We start from the raw sequence: 25,067 nt of genomic DNA on the forward strand, positions 1-25,067 counted from the left end.
GTGGCTTTCGAAAGTGGGCAGAGCAACTCAGAAAGTAGGTTTCGTAACCAAGTCGTTTCGGCGACGGCATTTGCGACAGCTCAGTATTCGGCCTCCGCACTCGATCGAGAGGTAGTGACCTGTCGTTTGGAGGACCAAGAAATGAGGTTGTTGCCGAGGAAAACACAATAGCCCGATGTCGAACGACGAGTGTCAGGGCAGCCACCCCAATCGGCGTCGGAGTAAGCGATAAGGGAGAGGTCCGGATTGGGGGAGAGCTGAAGGCCGTGATCGAGAGTCCCACGAATGTAGCGAAGGATACGCTTAAGAGCAGCCATATGAGGTTCCCTCGGATCATGCATGAATAGACATATTTGTTGCACAGCATAGCAGATGTCAGGACGAGTAAACGTGAGGTATTGCAGTGCACCGGCAAGGCTGCGATAAAGAGTAGGGTCAGCAACGGGGGGTCCAGTGGTCGAGGACAACTTGCTCTTTGTGTCAGCCGGCGTAAGACAAGGGTTGCAGGAAGCCATGTGTGCACGCTCTAGGATCTTGTCGACGTACTTGCGTTGAGAGAGAAATAGCCCATTCGACGAGCGAGTGACTGAGATGCCGAGAAAGTAGTGAAGATCGCCAAGATCCTTCATTGCGAACTCTTGATTAAGTGCAGCGATGATGGAGCGGAGCAATTCAGGTGTGGAGGCCGTAAGTACAATGTCATCGACATACAACAGAAGGTAGGCGCATGAACTGTTGCGACAGTCGCGTGAACTGCTGCGACAGTCGCGTGAACTGTTGCGACAGTACACAAAGAGTGAAGTGTCGGACTTGCATTCTCTGAACCCCATGGTAGTAATGTGAGATGCAAAACGCTTGTACCAAGCACGTGGTGCCTGCTTGAGACCGTAGAGTGCTTTGTTGAGACGACACACGTGAGTGGGGCGAGATGGATCGACGAATCCGGGAGGTTGCTCGCAGTAGACAGTTTCAGAGAGATTGCCATGTAGGAAGGCATTTTTCACGTCAAGCTGGTGGATTGGCCATGATCGCGAGAGAGCAATACTGAGATTTGTTCGAACAGTGGCTGGTTTGACAACTGGGCTGAAAGTCTCGTCAAAGTCGATGCCAGCCTGCTGGTGAAACCCACGAACAACCCACCGTGCTTTGTATCGCTTGAGGGAGCCATCAGACTTGAGTTTCTGTTTATATATCCACTTACCAGAAATAACATTAGTGGACGGGGGGCGGGGCACAACATTCCAAGTATTGTTTTTAATTAAAGCAGTATATTCCTCAATCATGGCGTTTCGCCAGTTTTGGTCAAGAAGAGCTTGGCGATAGTTGGTGGGAATGGGAGAGGTAGAGGATGCAACGAGAGAGAAAGGGACTTTGGGTTTGTGGATGCCCACTTTACTACGAGTCACCATAGGGTGAGCAAAGGGAGGTGGGGGAGGTGGGGGAGTAGGAGAAGGAGATGTGGAAGTATGAGAAGGGGTTGTGAGGTGGTTGTGGTCGACAGGTGCTGCTGCAGGGGAAATAGGTGTTGGCTGTGTTATAGGACTGTTGGACGGACTGTTGGAACAGGGTGGTTCACTATTGGAACAGTTGGAGGAACTGTTGCAACAGTTAGACGAAGTCTGGGGGAGGAGGAACAGGGAGGGTGTGTTTTCGTCCAAGGCAGAAGGAGGAAGTGTGTTTTTGAGGGGAGTGGACTCAGCAAAAGGAAAGTTAGTTTCGTCGAAGATAACATGACGAGAAATTATGATTCGGCCAGTGGATCTATCAAGGCAACGATAGCCTTTGTGAGAGGAAGGATGACCGAGATAGACACAAGGAGTAGAACGGGGGGCGAATTTATGTGGTGTGGTGGCGGTGAGGTTGGGATAACAGAGACAGCCGAATACTCGAAGATGAGAGTATGTAGGTTTGATGAGGTAAAGAGCTTCGTGAGGGGTCCGGTTTTGTGTGGTTTTGGTAGGTAGGATATTGAGTAGGTGTGTGGCCATATGAAGGGCTTCGACCCAAAAAGTACGAGAAAGATGGGCTTGAAAGATGAGGGATCGAATCATGTTGGTTATAGTGCGGATCATTCGTTCTGCGTGTCCGTTTTGAGGGGAGGTGTGGGGACACGAAAAACGATTTAGGATGCCATGTTTAGTGAAGTAGTTTTGAAAATCCGCATTTTTTAATTCACGACCATTATCACTTTGTAAGGCTTTCAGGGGATGTTGGAATTGAGTTTTGAGAAGTGTATGAAAATTGACAAAGGTTGTAAAAACCTCAGATTTATTTCGAAGGGGAAAAGTCCATAAATAATGGGTAAAATCATCAACCAGCACAAGATAATATTTGAAACCCGTAAGACTAGAAACAGGAGAAGTCCATAAATCAGCATGAATAATTTGAAATGGAGCAACAGTAGTAGATTTTTGAGAAAAAAATGGTAGACGAAAATGCTTGCCTAATTGACAAGCATTACAAAGAGACTCCCTAGGGTCTTTATTATGGGAAAGAAAAGTGCTAGAAAATAAACGAGACATGACGTGTTTGCCGGGATGGCCTAGACGCCGGTGCCAAAGAGTGCGAGACGAAGGTGTTGCGACAGTGAGGAAAGCAGCGGGAGGTGAGGTGGGGGGAGGGACGCCAAATGGATATAGGTCACCGGAGCTATTGCACCTGAAAATCTCGACTCGACTCCGAAGATCCTTCACAGAAAAACCAAACGGATCAAATTCAACCGAACATGAGTTATCGCGGGTGAACTTTCGAACATATATAAGGTGTTTGACGATATTGGGTGTGACATAGACATTTGTGAGGCGGAAACGAGTGGTGGGAAGAATTGTGTGGCCTATGTGGGTTATGGGGAGGGTGGAACCATTACCGACGACGACATGTTTGGGGAATTTACTGCCAGGATTAAAAACAAAATTGAAATTACCTGAGTGTGGTGCCATATGAGAGGTCGCCCCGCTGTCCATGAACCACTGTGACTCGGTAGGCTGCTGAAGTGTCACCGTATTCAAACGGTGTGTGAGATCCACCACGTTGGCACTGTTGCAGGAACTGTTGCAACTGTTGATGGAACTGCTAGAAATGTGGCACGGTTGCTGCTGCGGATGAACCTGAGTGGGAGCCGAGTGACCGGTGTAGGGTTCAGGTGGTCCAGTAAAGTAGGCTTGAGCCGCTGGGTGGCCCGATGTATTTTGAGCAGATCCCAGAATTGACTGTTGTCGGTAAGGTGCGCGCCAAAGTTGAGATGCGCCATGAGCACTATGATAGCCGTAGTGCTGCATGGTGTGACGGCTAGTGCTGCGACCTCCGCGACGGTTGGATCGGCCACCCCCGCGCTAATAGCGCGAAGAACTACCTCCGCGGGAACTGTTGCAGGAACTGTTGCAACTGTTGGATGGACAGTTCGCATTGGAGGCGTAGAAAACAGCAGCTGCCTGCTCCGGTTCAGAAATTCTTGTTTCTTCCATCTGAAGGAGCGAACGAGTCTGTAGAAAGGTGGGAAGGGGATTTTGAAAGGAGATGAGATTGGCCACGGTCCCGTAATTTTTCGGAAGGCCGTGTAGGGTTTGTTGAACAAGTTGTTTGTCGGAGATTGGATTTCCGACATCGGCCAAGCTGTCCGCCGTGGTCTTGATTATTTGGCAATAATCGTGAATGGAGAGAGCGCCTTTCTTGAGAGACTTGAATTTTTCTTGAAGTTGAATGGCTCGATAGTCTTTGTTATCGGTGAAGAGAGAGGAGATGGCGTTCCATAGATCACTGGCGGTAGAGGTTTTTGAGAGAACCATGCTGGATAGATCGTCGGAGATGGTGCCGTAGATCCAAGATTGGAGGAGATAGTCGGCGCGCTGCCATTCGTCGGCGGGAATCGAATCCGGTCGGGGTTTTCCATGGAGAAGATCGGAGAGGCAGAAACGACCGACGGTAATCGTGAAAAAGTGGCTCCACTTTTGATAATTAGGATTTTTTAGATCTAGAGTAACGGGGATAAGGGATTTGATATTAGAGATGGCATGAGCAAGGTGAAAAGGATTGAGAGGGGCGGTGGAGGGAGAAGAAGATGAAGATTCGCCGGCCATGGAGAAGAAAGGGGTAGGGCGACGGCTATGCAGAAAAAGAGAAGAAGGGGTGGTGACGGCTAGGTTAACCTAGTGTCTGATACCATATAGGAGAAATATATTTGGAGAAAAGAGAGAATGATATCTCTTACGTATATTAATCATATATATAGTTACATGTAGGAAACCCTAACCTACTACACAAGGTAACCTAATATACAAGGAAACCTAATACACAAGGTAACCTAATAAATAAGAATAATAATAGATATACGTAATATATATAATAAAGATACGTAATATATATAAAGATACGCTAATATAAAATTATTTTGTAACTACAAAAAGTAAAAGTTATATAAAGAATTAAAATATATTGTAATATTAAAAGTTTTTATATGTGTTTGTAATGTTGTATTTTTCATTTTATATTAAAATAAGGGTAAATTACAAACACCCCCTGAGGTATGACCAAATTACAAAAACACCCCTCTTGTTTGGATAGTTACAAATACCCCCCTCAACTCATCAAATTTAGTGGAATCTTCGAGATTATATGGAATATTATCACTTTTGTACCCCTTTTATCCCATTCAAACTCTACATTATGAAGCAAGATGACCATAATATGTGATTTTTAGCTTGTATATATCAGTTTGTGGTGCATCGAAAACTGTATTTTTGACACAAAGAGTACAAACTAGAGCACATTTCACGGAATCTAGATGACTATGTTGAATTTGGCACCATAAAGGGAAGAAAAAATCATAGTTGAGGGGGGTAGATGTAATTATCCAAACAAGAGGGGGGTTTTTGTAATTTAACCATACCTCAGGGGGTATTTGTAATTTACCCATTAAAATAATGATATGAACAAAATTAATCAAAAGAAAAAAAAAAAATCACGCCTCCTTCTTGCACCACCGCAACCTTCTTCTCCAATCTCCAGTGAGGTAGGGTCGCCGCTCGGAGTAGCCTATGATGATTGGCCGATGATGGAAGGGGGAGTGTGCTTCCATGGAGGTGACATCCATGGCAGACGCAACAAAGTTGCAGGGGGTTGGGGTAAGTGTGGCGCAGGAACTAGGCGGTGTCGAGGGAGAGGAATTTGAAGGAGGGGTGAGCGGCGGTGATGCAAGACGGTGGTGGTGCCGAAGGAGAGAAATTTGAAGGAGTGGGTGGGTGTCGGTGGGGCCAGACGGCGGCGGTGAACTTTGGGGAAGAAGGTGTGAACTTTGGAAATTACAATTTGGTCCTATAAATTTAGGTTATTTATAATTAGATCAATCTGTTTTTTTGTTACTTTATGAAGGGGTATTTATGCCATTTTCTTCCAAAAAAATAGCGTGAACCGCACAACCGGCGAGCGAGACACACAATTTGCCTCCAGGGGTCTTAAGGTATCATTGACTTTGTTACCACAGGGGTATAAGTGATTTTTTTGTTGACAGGGGTTATTTGGAAATTAGAGATTACACAAGGGTGGTATTTGCAATTAACCCGACATTTCTTTAGTAGCTTGTAGAAATTTGAGATTTCCCTCCAACTTTTCTTCCAGCTTTAATGTGGTTCTTTTGTATTCAACCTCTTGAAGATGCTCTTAATTATTTACATGCGCAACTACGTTGTTGATCAAATTAAACTATTTGATGTTCGATTAGAGAACGAATGAAGCTTGAAACATGGATATTTTTAGTTTGATCTGTAGGATGAAGCTTGGGCCGAGCTCATGCTCGATTCATTTTAATTTCCATTGAATTATAAAGGTCGAATTTTGGTTGATTGAATAATGCTCATTCAAGATCTTCTAGATTGCTTATGACACAAGCTTACAAGCTTAATTCATAAAAGTGTAAAATACAATTTTCACCCTTGTACTTAGCCATTATCGCATTGACCCGCTATTATCTACAACCGTTAGCCATTCCTTTAGTAAAGTCTCATGTGGCACATTGGCTATTAGCTGTTGGAATTGATTGTACAATTTCGCCCTTCGTAATATAAATTTTTTTTACAAAAGTATAAAAATAGAAGAGTTCAAATAAACTCTATTTAATTTATGAGGTGCGGAGCTGGAGTGAGTTATATCTCGGGATTAGCTTTTGTCGTTTTGATTTTGTTAAACGTTTGGGTAATTCTCTAGCCTAGGGGTGGTTAACGAGCCGAGCCGGCTCGCGAACTCGAGCTCGGGTTTTTCGAGCTCGAGCTCGAGCTTACGAACTCGAGCTTCGGATGAGCTCGAGCTCGAGCCCAAATTTAGTTGTTCGACAGCTTGCGAGCCCAAATTTAGTTATTTCTAGTATTTAAATAGAAACAAAAATCTATATTACTTACACAATTCATAATAATATAAAATATTATAATAATAATAGAAAAATTAAAAAAAATATACAACTAGAGTTCATTATTTATTTTATAATTTTTTTATTTTCCTATAAATAAATTTTAATAAAAAAATTAATAATAAAAAAAATAAAATAAAAAAATTAAATGAGCCCGAGCTCGAGCTCGAGCAAAAAAAAAAATGGCTCGATGAGCTCGAGCTCGGCAACATGGACTCGAGCTCGAGCTCGAGCTCGGCTCGTTCCCACCCCTACTCTAGCCCATGCTTTTATTAAGCATTTCGTACCGATGTTTTTAGAACCAAACCGGCTATAGATCGGACGACCATTTGGGTCATGGGTTTATAGGGTCGAACCGGTTCAACCGGATTTTGATTTTTTTTTAATATGACATTATTTTATTAATTTTAATGTTTTAAAAATATTATTTTCTTATATTTTTAATCTCCCACTTATTATTTTAACTTTTATTTACCCCACCTCACTTTTTAGTATATTTTATTGCTTATACTCTATATTTTTCCATTTTTTATTCTTCAAATCCGGCAATCGGCCACCCCTATTCGATCACCCATGATTATATCCGACAATCCTTCGATCACTCATGACTAGATCCGACCACCCACTACTAAGTCTGTGAAGGTTCGCTCATATCTAGCCACAAATAACCAACTCAGCGGTGATTCGAGACATTTTGGCCGAAAATCTTGTTCCTTGTCTGACTCCTCGGTTCTTGAGTGTTACCAGGTCGAACCGGATTTTTGTCATTTAACCCCGATTTTAGATGTTAGACTGGACCGATTTATTGCCAGGTCACGGTCGAACCGGTCCGATCGGCCGGTTCGGTCCGGTTCTAACAACATTGATTTCGGCTATGCTTGTAACAATGTTCTAGCCTTCCGACTAGCTCCTTTGGCAAATATTGCCTAATAATATTGCCCATATTTTCATCAAAAAAAAAAAAATATTTGATTTATGGCGAATTTGACATAGACCCACAAATTCAAGTTTCACTCTAAATATGTCCACATTTTAACATTCATCTCAAATAAACCCATAAAAACATTAATTCCAACAATGACCTACATATTTCTATTTGAGATAAGGTCAACGCACCCCATCCCATCCTACATATGAATATTTGACTCACGTGGCCGGCTATCGCACGAATTGAGCGAACTGATCACACACACACACACACACACACACACATATATATATATATATATATATATATATATATATATATATATATATATATATATATATATATATATATATATGGAAAATTAAATAAAACCCCCTCATCTAGGAAAATGAGTTAAGGAAACACCCCTCACAAATATAATTAAAAAAACCGATCTAGGTAATTTTTAACACAATTGATATTTTCCTAATTCCAAAAACACCCTCACTTTTATTAAAGCCTTTTTTCACGTTTCTGCTCATATCAAACCCCTTTTTTTTGTGCTGATCACTGTGTCAACTGTGGCAACGGCGACCGACGTGGAGACGTGGCGGCGGCGACGGTGAGGGACATTGAAACAGACGAGGAAGTCAACTGCATATACGGCGACGGACATTGAAACATACGGTTTGATTTTTTCCTACTGATTTTCCAAAATAGTTTTTTGTCGATTTTGTTATGTGTTTTAGGGTTAATATGACCATGTTTGTTTCGATTTTTCGATTTTTTGTTGTTTTTGTTTGTTACGTATGTGTTTTCGCCCGTAGTGTGTTTGATGATCCGATGCTAAATTCCAGTCGTTTTTGTGCTAAAAGTTGATGTAAATAGAGCCTGTGGTTGTTCATCTATGTAATTATGTTAAACTGGTCCATTTTTGTAGTTGCTATGTGTAAACAGAGAGAGCTTGATCTATTTGCTATGTAATTACATAGTCATTTTAATATGCTCACAGTCGATTAATTTGTTTTTTAATGTACATATGTATGTCTCACACAAAATTTTGTTGAGGTTTGGATGCTTAATTGCAGTTAAAAGATGTTCGGAATCTTTGAATTTAGAAGAGCTGGTGGAATTTGTCATTCTAAATGGAAACAGTTGAAAAAATGTAATATTACGTTAACGTATATTCTTGTGGATTACGGCGAGTGTATTCTGTCGGACGATGATGACATGGTTTCAATGTTAGATATGATGAAGTTGTTGTCGTTAGAGCGTATTGAGGTTATTGTGAAAGAGAATAATCGTTTTCTGGTGGGCGCAAATCCTTTATGTGTTGACCATGCTCAATTACCCGTGATACAGTACAATAGGAGTGTGGTTGTGAATGAGATGAATGTTGAGGGAGTCGTTGACACTTTGGTTGGTAAGAAATTGTTGAGTGCTGAGTGTGTTCATTTGATTAAAGAGGTAGGACAAGTTTTTTTGGTTGGAGTTGATGAATTCAGAAAATGCTTGATTAAGTTTTCGGTTGAGATGGGATTTGAGTTTGCGCATATGGAGAACGAGTCATACAGAGTGACTGATGAGTGTAGATTTAAACATGAGGCTCGCTGTTCGTGGAGGATACATGCTTCTCTTTCTAAATTGAATGGTTTTTGTTACATTCGAAAGTACAAGAAAGAGCATCAATGCGGGATGTTTTTTGGTACTGTAAGTATGAGGAGAATGACGTTGTGTGTCTTAATTGATCTGATCGAGGTGATATGAGGGCAATGCCAGGTATTACGCCTCCTGAGGTTCAAAAACAGGTGAAGGAAAAATTTGGCGTTGAGATTAGTTATTTTGTTGCATGGAGATCTACTCATGCCGGTCGAAATAGGATATTCGGGGACCACAGCAGCTCGTGCGCATACCTGCCGCCATGTTTTGCTGAAGCTGAGAGGACCAACCCCGGAAGCATATTCAATTTGGATATTGATGAGTCCAAGCAAATTTTCCGCCGATGTTTTTTTGCCTTTGCAGCTTGCTTGGTAGGATTCAAGTCATGCCACCCCGTGGTTATGCTTGATGGACTTTTTTGAAGGATAAGCACAAGGGGATCCTGTTGAGTGCTGTTGGGAGAGATGGTGATGAAGGTAACTGTAAACATGCAATGTTAATGCACAATCGAATAGTTATATGCATAGTCGATTAATGTTTTATGTTTTTTTTCGTACGTCTGTTTCCTATTGCTTTTGAAATTTCAAGTGAAGAAACTTATTGTAACTGGTCTTGGTTTTTGAACCACTTTTGAGATGCTGCTGGGACTGACCGGTCGTTGATTTTTGTTTCGGATCGTAACCATGGGATTCTTGAATGAGTGAAGCAAATTTTTCCAGATGCTTTACACGGCTAGTATTGCAAACATTTGACTCGCAATTTACAACACAGGTTCAGGGGTGTTGCTCCAAACTTTCGTGACACGGTACAGACACAGTTTGCAAATTGTGCTTATGCAGTTACGAAGAAAGAATTTGCCCGCTACCTTGAGAAGTTGAGAGCTACTGGCGGCAAGAAAGTGTACAATTTTTTAGATGGTATTCCGAAGGAGAAGTGGGCAAATGCACATTTTGAGGGTCTGAGGTATGGTCAAATGACATCGAATTGGTGTGAGTCGTGGAATTCTCAGGTTGATGATGAACGGTACCTGCCTATTACTAGCTTGATTGACGGGATAAGAATGTTGTTGATGGAGCAACTTAGTGATCGACTGGGGGATGGCAATAGGTGGACAACTGTGCTGACCGAGTCCGTTGACAAAAAAATGCTACAGCTAGTTGATAAAGAGAGGACATGGGAACGTAAGAAGTCGTCGGAAACTGTGTATGAGGTTTTATTGAGGCCGGATACTATTGTGGATCTACGAGAGAGAGTGTGTTCGTGTAAGATTTGGCAAATCAACGGGCTTCCATGTGCACATGCTGTTGTTGTGATTTTCTTAGAATTAGGTGGTGGTTACGAATATATTGATAAATGGTTTCATATATAGATCAAATCTTGTCCAAAGTTATTCTGGTTCAGTTGTGCCGTTTGTTAGACAGGATAATGACATTGCAGATAGTGACATTGGGCCACCGGAGTATCATCCATCGCGTGGCAGGCCTAAACGGAAGAGGCTCCCTTTGAATGGGGAGTCTACATCTCGAAAAATGAGATACAGCCGTTGCAAAGAAGTTGGTAATCATAACAAGAAAATGTGCCGGAAATGAATTTATTATTCTTGAACCTTCACAATTTGATGATGTTTTTCCACAAAACACAGTGGGGTTTATTCTGTTATTGAACTACATAGTCGATAAGTGAAACAATACTAGTCGATTAATGAAACCATTATATGTGGTTCACAGTTTTATGATTTTTTTTAGCAAGCTTCTTGTTTCTTTTGAACTTGTTTTTATTGTGGTTTTATCCAATGGGATAAAATGTTTTTTATGTTTTCACTGCTACTAGATTTTTTTCACAAGGGACAAATGGTGTTAGCAAGGGACAATTTTATTTTGTCATTGAACTACGTAGTCGATTAGTGAAACCTAATAGTCGAATAGTGAACCATCATGTGGTTCAAAGTTTTACACAGTTTTATGATTTCTTTTTTAGCAGATTTTTTGGTTTGTGAACTTGTTTGTATTGTGTTTTAGTGGTATAAATGGGACAAAATGTTTTCAGTGCCACTGGATTTTTTTTGTGCTACTGGTTTTCAATATATTACATAGTCGAATAGTTAAACAAGGATAGTCGATTAAATGAATCCTACATGTTTCTGAATACAAGCAAGACTATTGGACAAATACTAGATTTTTTTTTTGACAATACATAAATTTCAATAAGCTCTCAAGCATTCCTTGTTGGTTTGGTGTAGTCCTTGTCTCTACCATACTTCAAGAATGTGTCCACTAGTTCCCCACGCAGCTTTGATATTTCTTTCTTCATATCCTTTGGTGTATCGAGTGGATGTTGTAAGAAAAGTTGCTTGATCAGGTACAAGACAAAGAGGCCACAGTCTCTTCCATTATTTTGTTACGGGGAGGATATCACGTCAACAATGGGCATGTCAAAGTTGACGTCTATGTTGTACTTTGCAGCTCACAATTTCATTGCTTCCTTCTGTCATAAACAACATGAAATTAGAGTTAATTGTACAATATCAATATTTTTTTTTGCTTTTTTATTTTGATGTTTTGCTAACCATGTCTAATGCGTCGATAAAATATTTGTCGGAACTGAAATCCAACTCATCATTCTTCATTCTCGGACGCAACGAGTTGTAGTAACTCCATGTTTCTTGTAGCCTGTCGAAAACAAGCAATGTGAAGTGGTTGGCCACCTTGCTTGGATTTGTATCTGAATGCAACGGGAATATAATGTATTTGTGATCGTCCAAATTCTGGGGTAGCTCGAACCTTCTGCCCGGTCTGTTTGGGTGCCTAATGTCATTCTGTGAAATAATATATACATAGATTAGTATTTTGTGCCCAAATATGATGTGATTTTTTTGATTAGTTTGCGCTTCAACTGTCTTACCAGAAACAGACATGGGAAAACAAGCTTTCCCCCCTCAAGTCAGGATGCGCTCCACGTTTGAACTTGCTGTTTGCTTGCTCAATCATCAAAATCTCACAGAAGGAGTCTAATGGTTTTTTTTCACGAAAACATAATACAGCAAATAAAATCATATTGCGTTTATCAGAATAATTATTTTTAAAATTACATACAATGTTGTAGATCATTTCATTCCTTATGATGGTGAACAAGTCTTCAATCTGCACAAATTTTTTGCCATCTGCACTCCTCCAGTACAGTTGTCTATACAAAAAACAAGTAGATATTAATCGACTATGGCTTATAAGTGATAGTCGATTAATATTCATATAACACAGTCGATTAGTACAAAGAGTTACTTACCCCATTTTATCTCCAAATGTGGTTGCTTATGAAATTGAGCAGTTGCTGGCCAGTCTCTGACATTTGCATGTAGGCATGTAGGTGAGACGGTGGATTTTTTTGATCGTGTGCGCCCAGCGACAACGGATTTGGGTTCAATTTCTTTCCTAAACTCGTTCACAGCGTCATCAAATTGATCGTCCTCTTCTTCAGCAGGGTTTTGCTCTGGTGGTCGAGACTGTAAGACAGTTGTGAGTTCGTTAATTATGTGTTCTTGGTCTTGAACTTTGCTCCAGAGTTTAGCCTCGTTCTGCTTGTACAATTCCACTGCAGTCATTAGATCAATCATCCTGAGGTCCATTTCATCCATGGGAGTTAGTGGCAACTACGAGAATTCTTCTTCATGGGTTGATTCTGGTCCCTTATATTTAGGACACTTATATTTTAAAAACTAGTTGGGTAAACTTTAAATATGTATACCTTGAATTACTTTGAAAAAAAATGATATTCAAATTAGACTTAAATATTAGATAATATAAATTGGTAACTACCATTACTATACCCTTCCGTACCAAACTTTTGGTATACCGAGTTCGGTATACCGAAGTTTTTGGTAGGGCAATGGTAATGGATTTCATAATATCGAAATTTCGTTAATGGTATTGATTCGAGCGGTTTGGTACGGTTGCCCTACCAAACCCACCCCTACCTAACTCAACTCCAATTTCATGATTTACACCTCAATTTAGTCCAATTTTACCAATCAACCAATTTTGACCCCAAACCGTCAGAGACCGTCGATCTCCTGCGTTGACTCTTTTTTTTGATTTTTTTTTTTGAACTTATTTTTTCTGATTTTTTTTCAGGCAGGTCAACCGTTGTTGCATGCTGGTCTCCGGCGTTGACTTTTTTTTTTCAAAACTTGTTTTTTCTTAAAATAATTATTTGAATAAATATTATTGTCTTGGCTGCTAAATTACTGTCTGCAACAGTAATTTAACTGCTTGAGACAGTAATATTACTATCTGAGACAGTAATTTTATTGTATTAATTAATTTTATCGTCTTGGCCTGCAATTTTGCTGTCTTCGACCGTAAGATTACTGTCTCCGACCGTAATATTACTGTCTAATTCAATAAAATTACTGTTTGGGACGGTAATATTAATAATATTGTTGTTCAGGAAAGTAATATTCATAATATTACTGTCCGGACAGTAATATTAGTGTTTAGGACAATAATGTTACAATTTTGGTATTCAATATTACTATCTCAGATAATAATTTTGTTGTTAACATAGTAATTTAGGGAGAAAAAAAAAATCAACACCGGGACCAGTTGACCGGTCGGAAAAAAATTTCAGGAAAAAAAAATAGTCAATGACGGAGAACTGCCCGGTCAACGTCGGAATCTGGCTGGAATAAAATTTCAAAAAAAAATATTTTCCGATTTTTTTTTTCAGAAAATAATGAAATTTTGGGTTAAAGAGTGATATACTTGTTCAAACACGTGGTCAATGTGTAATATTGATGAAATTAGAGTATAATGGATAGAACTGATAAAAAATATATTATGGAGGGTATTTTAGACATGGGAATGGGTTTATTTGCAAGACTGTTTTTTGTCTGGACTTATGTGCATTTAAGTTCCTTATTATTGGCCTATTTGTCATTCGCCCAATATTATGTGTTACCTTATTTTCGATAACAAGTCAATCAATTTCAATTTACAATTAAACATCTATAACATAATACAGTTGGGACCATCAAAATTCCATTAATTTAACGAAATATTAACTTATCGATAAATTAATATATATTAATTTTATACATTAATTAATAACTTATTAATTCATAAATTATTTTATTATTATTTTCAATAAATACATATTTTTTTTTAATTTTTTTACGCGTATATTATTCATTGTGTCATTACAATGCACTATAGAGCCCGTTTCACAAACATAAGCTCTTAAAGTAGCAATGGTATAGAACAATTTTCTGTTGACAAAAAACCAAGGTTGTAAAAAGCGGTAATCGGGTCGGAGGCGGCCAGAGACCGACTCACGATTAATCGGTGCAGCAGTGATTAATCGGTGATAAATCGAAAACAAATCGATTTTTAAAATTTAATACAATATAAATTTAATATAAATCGACTTCCCCAACGAAGTGGAAGAAGACATGATATTTCAGCCCGAAGATGAAAGTGAAATCGAGGAAACATTCGGCATTTGTTTATTAGGCTATTTTGCCGGTAAAACACCACGAAAAATGGCCATGGATTCACAGACGATTCTGCTATTTTCGAATTTCACCTCAATTAAAGGATTCGAAATGGGGTTTTAGGGATTGAATTTACGGGTTCATTGGGATATGGAGAGTTAGGGATTTTATAATAGAAATAGGGGAGGAGAATGACGTGTCGCTCCACATCACGTTTTGTCAACCAAGTAGGCACTGGGCGTTGTACAACTCGACATTTAACGGCCACATAGACGTCACGTGAGCCACGCGTGCTATTTCCGTCGAAGTTAGCTGCCGACATTAACGGCAGGACATAAAGTAATCAAAAGTGGCAAGTTTGAGGACATATTTCGTGGATCGAAATGTTTGAGGACATAAATCGTTTTAGTGGTAAAGTTTAGGGACATAAACTGTAATTTTCCCTATTATTTATAAATACTCAAAACATAGATAAAAAGATGTTTAGACATAGTTATATCTTCATAATGTATATATATCCTAATAACATAATAAAAATATAATTATAATAAGATCATAATACATAAACATCCTTATAAAATATAAATAAAAAGACATTTTTTTATAAATTTACCTACATTCCTTGCATACATCATTAGTTCTTTAAAAATAATAGTTAACATAAACAAGATAAAGCATAAACTCATATTTTTTTTATTAAAATCCCAACTTTTATTTTGAATTATAAATTAAAAAAAACAAGAAAACAAAAAAACAAAAAAAACTAATTTTTGACAGATTTTTGTCACCGAAGTTTGACCCGCCTTAAAGGTTTGACCGCCTCAGACCGCCCTCGGACCGCCTCAAACCGCCCCAAACCGCCCCAAACCGCCTCAAACCGCCCAAAACCGCTTCACAGGCAAAAAACCGATTTTTCAAACCTTTACACTAAAATCATAAAGGTTTTGGACCGCCTCCGCCTCGAAGACCGATTAATCGGCCGCCTCGACCGATTTTTAGAACACTGCAAAAAACACATTTTGGTCCCTCATGTTTCAATAATTTGACCATTTTGCTCACTTCCATCAATTTAGCATTAGTCCGTCAGTTACGGTAGTGATGGGCACATGTTTGATTCCGTTAGTTTTAATGGAAAATTGACGGAAATGACTAAAAGTGTTGAGTTTTTTAACCATGACTCCATGAGGGACCAAATGTGTTTTTTGTGAACATGGATGACTAAATGTGGAATGGGTGCAAACTTGAAGGATGAAAATTTTATTTTTTCCTTTAAATTATATTGTATTAAGCCTTCATAGATCTATAAAATATATACTGTACCATGTAATTTAAAAATTATTTTATGTATTATTAATTTATATATTATATGGGGCTTCTTAAAATTTTCGAATGTGTATTATCTTATATAAATTTAGCGAGTTATTAATTTAGCACGTCGTCGCAGAGTCGGGATCGGAAAATTTTATTATTTAAGCGAGGTTATTAATTTATTAGGTAATAATTTATCGAGGTTCTCTATAATCTTTACCATGATTCGAAATAAGTATAAAAAACTACAAAGTATGAATATTTTCATGTATTTTTCAGTACAACGTGGATAAAGAAATACTACTTTGTATGAGAAGTTATGATCCAAATAGTAATTGTTCAGCGTAGAAATTACACTCAATAAGTTTTCTTTGTGCGGATCTTTTTTATGTAGAGTAAATTATATTTTTTGCTTTAATTGATAACTTTTTGTTTAATAGGTGCAGGACGGGACTTAGGTGTGCATGAAGGAAAAAATAGCGAAAATAAAGGAAAAGCATTGGAATTAAGCAAATAAAATCAAATTGAAAGAAAGAATCCACAATAGTTTTGGCAGAGTTCACAATTTCAAGTATATCTCTCTAATTCACTAATCCGGACTTCAAATAAGTTGATTCCAACAACATTATAAAGCTATTCTCAAAGGTCTACAATCCACTTGTCCCATGCAATTTTCCAACATTCGGACTTTAACGTTATCCAAATCAAATAATTGATTCTGATGGGGAAAAGATGCGGAAATGGAGTCCTATTGGATTTTCACTATTTCCTTATCAAGAAAAACCTATAAATCAACAAGTCTCTATACCATAATGACGAATTTTACACCACAAACTGAGAAGACGACATACGAGCAAGGCATCGGCGTTACAAACTTTTGCCCTAGTTTTTATGTGCAACCGGAGTGCCTTTTCCGGTCATTTTGACCTGAAAATGATCCAGAGCTGGTAATGTGGCACTAATAATTGAGTTCAGGTGGGATCAAGGTTAATATTTTGGTTGAGGTGGTAATCCGCAAAAAAGGACAAAGTTTAGACGCTTTAATGTTATTTACCCTTTTAAAGGGAAAATTACAGTTTATGTCCCTAAACTATACCACTAAAATGATTTATATCCTCAAGCATTTCAATCTACGAAATATGTCCTCAAACTTGCCACTTTTGATCACTTTATGTTCTGCCGTTAACGTTGGCAGCTAACTTCGACGGAAATTGCATGCGTGGCTCACATGATGTCTATGTGGCCGTTAAATGTCGAGTTGTTCAACACCCAGTGCCTACTTGGCCGACGAAACGTGATGTGGAGCGACACGTCATTCTCCTCCCCTATTTCTATTGTAAAATCCCTAATTCTCCATATCCCCAATTAACCCGTAAATCCAAGCCCTTAAACCCCATTTCGAATCCTTCAATTGAGTTGAAATTCGAAAATAGCAGAATCGTCTTCTAAAGTTTTTGAATGTCCGAGTAGTTAAAGCGTCACAATTGCAAAACAATTTTCGATTTGGTAAGTTTCTTCAAAGTTGTTATCTTTGAACAATTTTCGATTTTGGCAATTAGTGTACTTGTAGTGTTGATTTCACCTCAATGTTTGCGATGTAGCATAAAATATGAGTAAAGGATCTAATTATGGCTGTCGGAGCTCATCCTCAACGAGCTCTGATGCTCATTCAACATTTTACACAATCAATTGTAAATGTGGATTTCGTTTCCCAGTGATTACGTCATGGACGCCAGACAATCCAGGGAGAAGATACCAAGCTTGCCCAAATTATGGGGTAAAATGATTTCCTTTTATTTGTTCATTACTGTATATTGGATTTTTTTATTTCAAGCTTGAACAAATTATGTGGTAAAATGCGTTCTTTTGATTCAAGTTTTGGGATTCGTTACAGAAATCAACCTACTGTGGTGTATTCAAGTGGTTGGATCCTGAAATATGTGGTAGATCCAAGATGATTATCCCCGAACTGCTTAGGAGAGTGAACAAACTAGATGGTGAATAGGCTTGATTCAAAGAGAAAGAAGAAATATTGAACCAAGTTGAAGGTGAAGTGGCTTGTTACAAAGAGAAAGAAGAAAAATTGAACAAGCTAGAAGGTGAACTTGCAAAGGAAAGAAGGATTATTCAGAAAAGAGCCAAGAAACTGGAGGGATTGATTGCAATGTACAATAAGAGGATGAAGTTGCAAGTTGGAGTCTTTATGGTCATACTTCTGTTCTTGAATTTGGTGAATTTGGTGAATTTGGTAGTTCTTGAATGATCAATTTTTAGTTGTTAGAAGTTCTTGTAATGGTGAATTTGGTAATTTTGTAATAATTCTTGAATTTGGTGAATTTGGTAGTGATTCTTGTATTGGTCATTTCATTTGCTAGCTATTATGTTGGTTGGCTTCCATCAAGTACCTTGTATGTATTCATCAATTATAGAACTTATATATACATAATTAAAAAAACAGAAGCTTATTCATTAACTTGAAATTCAAATAGAAATTCAAATATCAAACATTCAATAACTTAAAAGAGTGATCAAACATCTCATACAAACCAACTGTGTTCAAATCCAAACTAATCAAAACATCTCATACAAATCAAATGTGTTCAAATCCAAACAAATCAAACATGTCATACAAACCAACTGTATTCAAATCCAAACAAATCAAAACATCTCATACAAACCAACTATATTCAAATCCTAACAAACCATCAAACATTAAACAACCAAATATTCAACATTCAAACATTTAAACAAACATCAAACTAGCTAACAAACATACAAAATAACAAAAGTACAATCTTGTTCAAACTTGACCACTTCTTCATCTTGGAGTCTGACTTGGAAGATGTCTTGGAAATTGTGATGGATGTAGAGGCTGACTTAGAAGAACTTGCACCAATTCCAGAGTCTGAGTTTCCCTTAAGTTCATTGGTCACTGATGATGCTAAATTAAAAAACAGAAGCTTATTCATTAACTTGAAATTCAAATATCAAACATTCATTAACTTAAAAGAGTCATCAAACATCTCATACAAACCAACTGTGTTCAAATCCAAACTAATCAAAACATCTCATACAAATCAAATGTGTTCAAATCCAAACAAATCAAACATCTCATACAAGCCAACTGTATTCAAATCCAAACAAATCAAAACATCTCATACAAACCAACTGTGTTCAAATCCTAACAAACCATCAAACATTAAACAACCAAATATTCACCATTCAAACATTCAAACAAACATCAAACTAGCTAACAAACATACAAAATAACAAAAGTACAATCTTGTTCAAACTTGATCACTTCTTCATCTTAGAGGCTGACTTGGAAGATGCCTTGGAATTTGTGATGGATGCAGAGGCTCACTTAGAAGAACTTGCACCAATTCCAGAGCCTGAGTTTCCCTTTAAGTTCATTGGTCCTTTTACAATCATTGGAGCCTGGATTGTTGGAGAAGATTGACTTGGCTGTAATTAAAAAAAATATAAATTAATTTAATATTTATTAAAAAAACCTAATTATGAAAATATTAATTTAAATACCTTAAAGGATCCAATTATGTTCCTTCTGCCTGTTACTGTCATTTTCTTCTGAGGTCTTCTAAATTGCAACTTTGAACAAATAGCTTGCATAACTGAAATTTTATATATTATATACATTGAGATACTGAAATTAAAAAAAATAACACAATTATAAACCTGTAATTTTTCTTTATCTTTTGCAGTGTGAATTGGTGGTTGTGGTACTTGTGGAGTTGAAACTGAAGCTTGAGCTGAAGCTTCAACTTCATTCCTTTGGTTTCCTTGCTCAGCACTCATACCAGCACCCTTGCTCCCTTCTTGAACCTGTGAAAACTTCCTCTTTTTACATGTTTTAGAGTTGTGGTTTGCGCCTCCACATGTTCTGCACTTCTTTGATCTTTTAACTCCAACCAGCTTATGAGGATTTTTTGCAACACGTGGCTCATCTGCTTCTCTCCTCCTAATTCTTTGAGGCCTACCTACTTTTTCTGTGTAATTGGGTGGTAATGGAGGCTATATTGTACTGGCAGTCCACAATTCAGGTCCATTTAAAGGAAAGATAGGAGTTTCATAGCATTTCAGATAGGTCTCCACTTTGTAACAATTGTGCACATAAGATTCAAGATCTTCATTTCTGCACCAGATAGCAGAACATGCATGTTTACAAGGGATTCCAGTAAGATCCCATTTCCTACAGCTGCATCTCCTCTCTCTAACATCAACACTGTGTTGAGTTAAAGGTGCCATAATTTGGAAATTCCACTCATCTGACCTTATTGGAATGCACTCTCCAGCTTCTTTCATTGTCTTCACAAACACTTGCTTAATCTTAGGACAGATAGGACCATCCCACTTAAGTATTTTTTTTCTCTATTTATCTCAATTCTTGTCATCAAAAGGTTTCTAATGGATTCAAGCAAATAGATAATTGGTTTTTCTCTTCCATCCAGTATGAAGCTACTGAAACACACACACATATTATTCAACAAAATATCACACTTGGGGTAGGTAGTGAAATGAGACCTAGACCAGTTTTGTGGAGGTTTTTTGGCTAGCCAAATATATGCATTCTCATCTATTTCCTTAAACTCTTGCATTCTCCTCTGAAATTCCTCAACTCTAGTTGCCCTTGGTGCAGCCCATAATGCTGATTTAGGCCAATCCCATGAAACCATCCCTTTTAATGTTACTGTGAAGATGCCTCACACAGTACCTATTTTCAGCAGTTGGGAACAAGGTTTCAATGTCTGGAATCAAGCCCTTTTGCTTGTCAGACATGAAAGTCCATGTGTGTTCATTTTCACTAAAGTTGAGATCAATATTAAGCATATTCAAAAACCACATCCAGCTCTCCTTTATCTCACTCTCAACTATTGCATATGCAATTGGATAGATGTTATTGTTTGGATCTAATCCAACTGCAGTAAGCAACTGACTCCATGATTACCCTTTAACCAACATCCATCTACCCCAACCACTGGCCTGCAGCCATTCCTAAACCCAATTTTACATGCATTAAAACATATATAAAATCTTTTAAACCTATTTTCATCATTCAACTGCATTCTCCATGTAGAGCCAGGGTTACTCCTATCTAACTCTTGACAATAATCCCTTATTTTGCTAAACTGTTCCTCTAAAGTTCCCTGAATCAGTTTTAGAGCCTTTTGCTTTGCCCTATAGGCCTGTGATCTAGATACATTGGCCTTTAAGGTGGTACAGACTTCATTTATAAGTTCACTTGTGCCCAATTTTGGATTTTCTTTCAATTTTTTCACAAAAGTCTTCCCAATCCAACCTGATTTAATGCTTGTGTTGTTATAATTCCAAGAGCATTTGTTATGATTTGGATTATAGCTCTTAATTTGCCAAGCACCATCCCCCTACATTTTTCCCACATAGCAAAACCACTCACATCCATCGTTTTTACAAACCTTCTGAAATTTTATCACCATACCTCTCCTAATGCAATGACTCTCAATGGCAAATCTTAGCCTCATCCCTGCTACTGAAAATTAATCCTATTTTATGTTTGGATTCTTTTTTTCAGTCCTATTGAACTTAGGGTATTTCACTCCAACACTTTCTTCATCACTACCACCACTGACCAAGTCATCATCACTAGCAACAAGATTTTCCTCCCCTTCCTCATTATATAGCTTATCAAACATCCCACCACTTATGAATTCACTACCCTCATCTATCTTACCCTTGCCCTTGTCTAAACAACCAAACTCAGCTTCAGGATCAACATAAGCTTCAAATAGCTTATCATCATCCTCCATATCATACTCACACTCATAAAAAATTTCATCATCTTCACTGTCATCACCCTCATCACTTAACTCTACCCCAATTTCATCTATCCCAATTTCATCGTTTATGACAGATTCAGTACCCCCCTCTGAGTTATTAACATTTTCAATGAACATCTTAACTTCAAAGTTTGAAGGAATACAGTCAGCTATGCTAAGAACATCAACATCAGTTTCAATTGGCCTAAAACAATTCTCATGTTTTATCCAAATTGGTCAATATTCAAAAAATCAAAGCATTCTACATGCCCTCCTATATATGTTCTAGTTGGTTCATGCCTCATAATTCCACCATAAAAAATATTTATGCTAAAACATGTAGGTTCACCCATTTCAACTATGGTGTTTGAGGAAGCAAAAAAAAAAAAACAAACAAAAAAATTAGACAAAACAAAAATCACATTTTCACATAATTTAACAACATAGCTACAAAGTTAAGGATACTTACTGTAGTTTGGAGTCCACAGAAGGCCGGATTCACTCCTTATTGACATTTTCTTCTCCATAAATCACCCAAAGCAGCGTAGCTTCTGAGAAGGAAAAAAATCTTCAAATGTGAAAATGTTTGGATTTTTTTTGGGTTTATGACTTCGATTTTAGTATGGGTTAGAGCAAGAATGCAGATTGGATTGAAAATTTGGGAATGAGTTGAGGTGATTGAAATTGTGAAGTGTGGGAAAATAAGGGTTTATGGGTATGAAACGTGATTTGGGATTTGGGAGAATGAGTTAGAGAAAATATTTAATATTCAATATATTATTCCACGTCACATTTAACGGCCATATAGACTTCACGTGAGCCACGCGTGCAATTTCTGTTGAAGTTAGCTGCCGACGTTAATGACAGAACATAAAGTGATTAAAAGTGGCAAGTTTGGGGACATATTTCCCGGATTGAAATGTTTGGGGTCATAAATTGTTTTAGTGATAAAGTTTAGGGACATAAACTGTAATTTTCCCTAATATATAATATATATACGCTAATACACCCCCGCAGTCGAAACGGTAAAGGAGAGGACGTGGAGACTGGAGACAAACTGTTGAAACAGTTGAGTATGGAGTCCTTTCGTGAAGATATCGGCAAACTGGTAGGCGGAAGAGACGTGAAGAACTCGAACGTGTCCCAAAGCAACTTTGTCTAGGACAAAGTGGATATCGATCTCCACATGTTTCGTACGAGAGTGTTGAATAGGATTGTTGGATTGGTAGACGGCACTGACGTTTTCACAGTAGACAATGGTGGCTTTCGAAAGTGGGCAGAGCAACTCAGAAAGTAGGTTGCGTAACCAAGTCGTTTCGGCGACGGTGTTTGCGACAGCTCGATATTCAGCCTCCGCACTAGATCAAGAAGTAGTGACCTGTCGTTTGGAGGACTAAGAGATGAGGTTGTTGCCGAGGAAAATGCAATAGCCCGATGTCGAACGACGAGTGTCAAGACAGCCACCCCAATCAGCATCGGAGTAAGCGATAAGGGAAATGTTCGGATTGGGGGAGAGGAGAAGGCCGTGGTCGAGAGTGCCATGAATGTAGCGTAGGATACGCTTAAGAGCAGCCATATGAGGTTCCCTCGGATCATGCATGAATAGACATATTTGTTGCACAGCATAGCAAATGTCGGGACGAGTAAACGTGAGGTACTGTAGTATACCGGCAAGGCTATGATAAAGAGTAGGGTCAGCAAGGGGGGTCCAGTGGTCGAAGACAACTCGCTCTTTGCGTCGCCCGGCATAAGACAAGGGTTGCAGGAAGCCATGTGTGCACGCTCTAGTATCTCATCGGCGTACTTGCGTTGAGAGAGAAATAGCCCATTCGACGAGCGAGTAACTGAGATGCCGAGAAGGTAGTGAAGATCGCCAAGATCCTTCATTGCGAACTCTTGATTAAGGGCAACGATGATACAGTGGAGCAATTCAGGTGTGGAGGCCGAACTATTGCGACAGCACACAAAGAGTGAAGTGTCGGACTTGCATTCTCCGAAGCCCATGATGGTAATGTGAGAGGCAGAATAATTATACCAAGCACGGGGTGCCTGCTTGAGACTGTAGAGTGCTTTGTTGAGACAACACACGTGAGTGGGGCGAGATGGATCGACGAATCCGGGAGGTTGGTCGCAGTAGACAGTTTCAGAGAGATTGCCATGTAAGAAGGCATTTTTCACATCAAGCTGGTGGGTTGGCCATGATCGTGAGAGAGCAATACTGAGAACTGTTCGAACAGTTGCAGGTTTGACAACTGGGCTAAAGGTCTCGTCAAAGTCGATGCCAGCCTGCTGATGAAAACCGCGAACAACCCATCGTGCTTTGTATCGCTCAAGGGAGCCATCAGACTTGAGTTTCTGTTTGTATATCCACTTACCAGAAATAACATTAGTGAACGGGGGCCGGGGCACAACATTCCATGTATTGTTTTTAATTAAAGTAGTACATTCCTCAATCATGGTGTTTCGCCAATTTTGGTCAAGAAGAGCTTGGCGATAGTTGGTGGGAATGGAAGAGGTAGAGGACGCAACAAGAGAGACAGGGACTTTGGGTTTGTGGATGCCGGCTTTACTACGAGTTACCATAGGGTGAGCAGGGGGAGGTGGGGGAGGTCTGGGAGTATGGGAAGGAGATGTGGGAGTAGGAGAAGGGGTTGTGAGCTCGTCGTGGTCGAGAGTTGGTGATGTAGGTCAAACAGGTGTTGGTTGTGTTATAGGACTATTGGATGAACTGTTGGAACATGGTGGTTCACTGTTGGAACAGTTGGATGCACTGTTGCAATAGTTAGATGAAGTCTAAGGGAGGAGGAATAGGGAGGGTGTGTTTTCGTCCAAGGCAGAGGTAGGAAGTGTGTTTGTGGGGGGCTTTGACTCAGCAAAAGGAACACTACAAGAAATTTTGGTTTTAGTGACGATATTGTATGGTCGCTAAAAGTTAGAAAATGGTAGCTAAAACTTCTAGCGACCAAATTAAGCTTGGTCACCGGTGGTCACAACAGGGTAGTTACTAAAAGTACTCAGTGACAAGAAAATTAATTGGACGCTAAAAGATGAGATTTAGCGGCGAACTAATAATGGTCACTAAAAATATAATTATTAACGACCATTTTTTGACTCGCTAATGTAAATTTTATGGTGGCAATAATATTAACATGGTTGCTATAGCAACATATATAGTGGCCATATAATTTTGGTCGCTAAATGATATATACGTATAGTGACCATATTTTATTGTTGCTATAGCCTATAGGATATATATTTGGCCACCACATTTTTTGGTTGCTACATAATATACATATAGTGACCGTATATGTTGGTTGATAAATAATATATCTGTTGGTTGCTAAAATATATACATATAGTAACCATATTATTGGTTGCAATAGTTGTTACATGGTTTCGACAATTATTAAATTTACTGACCAATTCAGACCAATAATTAATTGGTTGCATTAATCATTAATGTTTATTTGTAACAGTGGTTGTAAAAAAAAATTAAAA

General features: G+C 38.6%; 1 protein-coding gene, 1 long non-coding RNA gene and 1 pseudogene across 2 annotated transcripts; 1 reads left to right on the forward strand and 2 right to left on the reverse strand.

The window, feature by feature from the left end:
* Positions 1 to 3,332: 3,332 nt before the first annotated feature.
* On the reverse strand, positions 3,333 to 5,089 carry LOC148770055 (uncharacterized). The gene is made up of 2 exons (XM_088818964.1): positions 4,964 to 5,089; positions 3,333 to 3,944 (listed from the first exon to the last, which is right to left on the reverse strand). Exons 1-2 carry the CDS (start codon positions 5,087 to 5,089, stop codon positions 3,333 to 3,335), a joined length of 738 nt encoding a protein of 245 aa, XP_088675090.1.
* A 12,060-nt stretch (positions 5,090 to 17,149) lies between these two features.
* LOC148770056 (uncharacterized) lies at positions 17,150 to 17,766 on the forward strand. Its single transcript, XR_016031543.1, has 3 exons — positions 17,150 to 17,262; positions 17,358 to 17,533; positions 17,651 to 17,766. It is a non-coding gene; the product is annotated as an uncharacterized LOC148770056 (long non-coding RNA).
* Positions 17,767 to 18,414: 648 nt separating this feature from the next.
* On the reverse strand, positions 18,415 to 21,179 carry LOC148770057 (uncharacterized; annotated as a pseudogene).
* Between the last annotated feature and the right edge of the window lie 3,888 nt (positions 21,180 to 25,067).

Source organism: Erythranthe guttata, chromosome 6, assembly GCF_056151865.1.
Source record: "Erythranthe guttata isolate IM_541 chromosome 6, IM_541, whole genome shotgun sequence".
Lineage (NCBI taxonomy): Eukaryota > Viridiplantae > Streptophyta > Magnoliopsida > Lamiales > Phrymaceae > Erythranthe > Erythranthe guttata.